Below are 6,000 nucleotides of genomic sequence, written 5' to 3'. Positions count from 1 at the left end.
TTGTTTATTGACGGTTTTATAAAATTCTTTGGTTATGAAATACTTATTAATAGAAAAATATGTACTCACAGAAAATGTTTTTCTATACACACTTAACTAACACTATTATACTTGATGTTAACGTAGTGTAAGAATACTATGATTGGTTTTTGTAAGTTAAATTTACTATTTGTCAGGATCGATCAAAAAGCATGTGTGCTTATTCGATATCAGTGCCGGACTCCCAGAACTGTGAATTCAAATGATAAAATGAATTGTTTTCCTAGCGTTGTCGTCCATCTTTGAAATTTTGAGCGCCCTCTGTTGGAATTTAATTTTGCGAATAACAAAGGGCGCGTCAACGAAAATGTTAAATAATATCCCTCGACTTTTAAAAGACAAAAAGAAATTGTAAAACTTGTTATTTTCGCAATTAACTTGTCTTTAATCTGTAAGCCGATTTAATTTCTTTTAAGTGTAGGTATCTTTTTAATCTTCATTATTTTGTTGTGTCCTTTTCTCGGCGATTTTCTCCAAAGTTTCCCCTATAATATATTATTGTTTTATGTGTGCTTGTATCACATTATTTATTTCTCTCACTTCTTTTTAATTTTGGTTTCTATCATAGTTTAACACAGTAATATAAAATAGTTTGAATATCGTGAATAGGTTCAAAAAACATTAAATTTTTTATAAAACTTCTTTATTCAAAAAAAGAATGTGTGTGTACTTTGTACGCACGTAAGAAGATATTCTTCTATTATATAGGTAATTTAAACGAAGTAAATATACTTAACAGGTTATTTGTATTTTATTTAAAAATCAAACTAACTTTCTTATCTACCACTTTCAAAAATTTTTTATTAAAACAACCAAAAATAAAAAAAAAATGAATCGCCCAGGATTCGAACCCGCGTCCTTCCAATCTTAACGCCCTACCAACTACTCCAGCGAGGTCCTTGTAATTGACGTGTAAGTTTCGGATCAAATGGTAACATAACACGGTGACAAATAGTGTAAAAATGTTATGCCTACATAATATTTTATTATTTTACTACAGAGAAACACAAATCCAAAAACACAAGAATTATAATAAATAATACATTTACTAAAAACACTAATATATTCTTTTAATGACTTATTTGCACGGTTACAGATACATACATACCTACCTATCTTGAAAGATTAGCAATGAACTACATGCTGTCTGTGTGCGCGCGCAGGCGCGCAGATTTATATACAATTTTACCCTCAATCAAATCGCCGCGCCATTAAAGAAGAATATCTTCAATAATTATAAATATATAAACATAAATAAATATATCTAAATTCCTATCTTCATTACGACTTGAGAATTTTTATATATAAAGGATTAAGAGGACTTAAAACTGCCCCAAACGCAGTCATCAGACCTGGAAATACCGTGTAAACTGCTTCGGCTTTATCTTCGGCAAAACTGAAATGTAAATAAAAGTCATTTTAGTTAGAAACCAAAGAATTATACTACGTTCATTTCCAAGATAAGCTCAGACACCAGTGTCAGACAGGTAATCGGTGAACATGTCATGTTGTAGCCTATCACTGGTTAAAAAATAAAATTAAAATTAAATTAATTGGTAACTAATGACAAGCTGCAACGTGACGACAAATACACCGACCAGGCTTTTGAAACTGGTGCCTGAGCTTATCTTGGGATCAGACGTAGTCGTAGTATGGTTTAAAGTTAGCATATAAATTCATGATCTACTTACTTTGGAACGCTGAGAATGTTGTCGCCTATCATTACAGCCATTGAAAAACTAAAGACTACCATCATGATCATATACTGATAGTCGTGTGGAAACCAAACTGTCAAAGTTCGAGGCCTTGCATTACAGAATAGAAATAGAGGTGTTATGACCAAAGCTCTAATCGTCACTACTAGCAGGTACCACCATTTATTTTCTTTCTGAAAAATAAAAAATTGTATTTTGAATAAGAAAAATTTTACTAATGTAGGCCACAGTTGGAGTGGAGGAGTGCAGGAAAGCGGATTATGGCGTAGACTGTAGACGGTATAATTCTGAGCTTTACCACCTTTATAGTGAGTCTAGTATTGACAGATCTATCAAAATAAACAGGCTGAGGTGGCTAGGCCACTTAGAGAGATAATGGATGAGGTGGAACCGTCGAAACACATTTATAGCCAGAGACCGGATGGAGTGAGGAGAAGGGGGAGGCCCAGAGCACGATTTAAGGACCAGGTGGAAGAAGACTTGCGAGTGTTAGGAGTGTGACATTGGAAAACCAAGGTGAAGGATAGGAAGGAATGGAAGCTGAGTCTGGAATGGACCAATACCCACCAGGGGTGATAGAGCCAGCCAATGGCTCAGCCAATGATGATGATGATGAGCCCACAGTTGGACCCGGCCCATGAGTTGGACCTTAGACTTTGTTCAATGGTCTTCAAAAGATTGTTAATAACACCCTTCGTCTGAAACTGTTGCGGAAATTTGGAAAAATCATTATCACCTTTAAATACGGATCAAAAGTAATCTGCCCATGTTTCTGTCTGCCCAGAGCCGGATTTAAGCCAGTGGGGGCCCCTGGGCAGAATTGGTGTGGGGGCCCTCCCTCTTACCATTAAAAAAATGTTTATCTACTTTTATAAATATATTTTTAAATAATTAAAAGTACAAGAGCTGTAACTTTTTACTGTAAAATATCAAAAATAATAGTAAGATGTACGGTTAAAGTCCGGGAACTTTTCGAGATATTTTAATTGAAAATTTCTTAATTATGTGGGTCATAAGTTGCATTCAGACATCGTGGCCAATGCTCATTGTAGAGAGATGGGTCAAACACTCTTGGCCCATCATAGACCGAAGTCGATTTTTAATTAACTTAAATTTTGAGAATGATCTCTAACCACTGCAGTTAGTTAGCATCAGAACTAAATATAAACACAGTGTCACCGCAACATTTGGAAAAGCATCATTCACACAAAATGATGTAAAAATGTAAAATTGGAATGGATGGATTCATATGCAGAAAGCCTCTGACTTAGACGTAATGAAGTGATCTATAATAGCGATAAAATTTTGAGTTCTAAACTTCTCCGATGTTCTTGTATCTATATGTAGAGGAAGTGAAAAATACATATAGCTAGTTCTTCTAAGAAATTAAAGAATGCGGTGCTACCCTAACGCATGATAACACTCAGTTGCAGCTTTTGAAACTAAATTTTAGAGAGTGGGCGACACAATGAATTCACAACTCCAAGATATTAAGGTACGTATCCATACGTGGGTGCTTCGTGCTCGGTGTAGCAGCTCCACATAGTGGATACCTTGGTGATCGCCGCTCGGCGCTCACCCTCTTCGATTCAACCGGTTTGCTGTTTATATGTAGGGGAGCGTATGCCGTATCCATTTAAGCAGCTACACCGAGCACGGAGCACCCACGTATGGATATGTACCTTTTTGTTCGATAATTTCAGCCTGAACACCATTGTATTTTCCACTGATAACTGATACATTAACGTAGGACGGTCTCCTGCAGTTTTTCAAATCGATATCATGTTCTTGCAAAAACGTCAATAGAGAAAGAGAATTAAATATATCTTCTGCTTTATGACCGCGATTTGGCAAAAATATGGTAAACCTTTCAAGTGAAACCTTGTATGTAACGAAATATCACAGTTAATTGATTTGTATGAACTGAATAATATTTTGACTTCTCAATCCTTGAAACCATAAGCGTAACCAGGATGATCCTAAGGGGGGGTTACAACTACCTGAAAGGGGGGGGGTTACAACTACTGGAAGGTCTCTGAGGGCTATGGTGTTAAGCGTATAGAGCTCAAAGTACATCCCAATGGGGGGGGGTTACAACCCCCAAAACCCCCCCTGGTTACGCCTATGCTTGAAACTATTTCATTTAATACGTTTTGACCCATCGGATGTACAATTTCTTCACATATGGTTGATCAAAGATAGTTGACATGTTCGCTTTCAGGATTTGAATGTTTATTAAAATATGGTGCTTTAAAAATTGATCATATTCAGCTAATAACTGGAGTATTCCCAAATAATTTTCATTTTGTGATGAACTCGACAACTCATTTTCGCTGCGAAATGCTAAATCTCGTTCACAAATAAACTTTATAACACTAAAATAATTAGTCTTTGAGATACCATTTTCCAATAATTCTTTATGGTCTGTTTTGCTGTTTCAGTATCAATAAGCCCACATTCTTTCGTGTGCTTTAGATATTTCGTGATCCATAAGCCTACTATCTGCATGTTTCCAATCACAAAATTCTCTGTGGCTAAAATGTGTACGAACACTTGATAAGAATTTACAAACGAAGCAATACACTACCCCGGTGGAAGGTGAAAAACATAACTATGAACAATGTAATATTATCACTCCTACGCTCCTTCATTTTATATTTGTCATAGATTGTCGAGTTCCTGTATCTCCTGCCAATATCTGTTTAAATGAACCTCTTATATTTGGGGCTTTGTGGGGGCCCCCGAAATGTGGGGGCCCCGGGCAGCTGCCCATCCTGCCCCCCTTTAAATCCGGCCCTGTGTCTGCCCATATTCCCGTTTTTACCTACTAGTTCGTTGCAAAAAAGCTTTAAGAACAGGAAATCGACATAACTGAAATATAGATGGTGATGTACACAATAGATTAGAATAGAATTAAATACCTACATACTTGTAAAAACATCTTGTTGCTCCTAAAATGAACTGAGAAGTTTTTGGCAATAGTATTGGGGATGAAAATAAAGTATTTTTGTGAATTTCTAATTTTAAATCAGGAATAAAATAGACATTTTGGATCACTGACAGTAAATAACTCGAAAGTCGAGGATATAACAATAAAAATTGCCAAACACATGAAGGTTCGCACACCGCAGACTATACCTCTAGACAAAAAAACCAACGTTGAAACGCGACAAAACAACATTAGAGCCTTACGAAGGTTATTGGTATTATCCCGGTTATTTATAGCGTTCTTCGCCTTCCGGTTCCCAGTTTCCAGCTTCGTCGGTCGTTTCATTCGCCAAGGTGAAGATTCCTTTCCGACATTGCCTTCTGAATGTCGCCTAGCCAGGATTGATTCGGCCCTCCTCTCTTCGTTCTTTCCCTTGGCGCCCATTTTAGAATTTGTTTTGGCAGTATGTCGTCGTCCATTCTTTCTACATGGCCATACCAGATCAGTTGTCTCCTTTGAATTTCGTCTATCATGCTTCAGTTGACTCCCATTATAGTTCTGATTTGGTCATTTTGTATTCTTTCAAGCCTTGATATAGAGCACTATACTTTTAACCCTTAGTTGACGGACGGTACTTTAAAGTACCACTTATTTAAAAATATGTATAAAACACATCTTTATATTTACCTTGATTTTTTCCTATAGGTACTTTAAAGTATCTTATCTATATTAGTGCATAACCTAACTATTGTGTTGTGATTTGTCATCTGTAACACATGTGTCAATAAATTGAAAATTATCAACGTATTTCGGTATAACTGATTATAATATTGTAGACTAAACATTTGAGTGCAAACGTAAGTATTTACTTTTGATAAATAATTACTGGTGTTTGAGAAAACTGATACTTTTCGCTGCGGACTTAAAAGTACCGTCAGGCATTTGGAAGTAATTTATTACTGGACATAAATTTGTTTCGCGACTATCGTTTCTTATTATATTCTAACCCGTTTCTTTTTTAGATGGAAAAAATAGGCTGGACTAGCAAAAAACCTCTATGGGCCATTCCACGAACATACGCCTGTTTTGGATTACTTCGACAACGAATATTTTACTGTGCAACATAAGAAGTACGAAAGTAAATGGCGCTAATAATTATTCCAATAAACAACAATGTAATTTGCAATTTACTTTCGTTTTTCTTTTTTTGCACAGTAAAATATTCGTTGTCGAAGTAATCCAAAACAGGCGTATGTTCGTGGAATACGGTATACGTGATGCGGAATTATTAAATATTGTTGACAATTTCTTGTTTTG

General features: G+C 35.9%; 1 protein-coding gene across 1 annotated transcript in view; it reads right to left on the bottom strand.

The window, feature by feature from the left end:
- Positions 1-1,004: 1,004 nt before the first annotated feature.
- Positions 1,005-6,000, bottom strand: part of LOC114325673 (uncharacterized) — an 85,197-nt gene continuing 80,201 nt past the window's right edge. Inside the window, exons 17-18 of the mRNA XM_050649528.1 lie at positions 1,731-1,927; positions 1,005-1,435 (exon numbers count right to left, since the gene is read on the bottom strand). Of these exons, the coding sequence (XP_050505485.1) occupies positions 1,321-1,435; positions 1,731-1,927 (312 nt within the window). The 3' untranslated portion in view covers positions 1,005-1,320. The remainder of the gene's footprint in view (positions 1,436-1,730; positions 1,928-6,000) is intronic.

This window comes from Diabrotica virgifera, chromosome 4, assembly GCF_917563875.1.
Source record: "Diabrotica virgifera virgifera chromosome 4, PGI_DIABVI_V3a".
NCBI classification, from domain to species: Eukaryota; Metazoa; Arthropoda; class Insecta; order Coleoptera; family Chrysomelidae; genus Diabrotica; species Diabrotica virgifera.
This window is presented reverse-complemented; position numbering and strand designations above follow the sequence as displayed.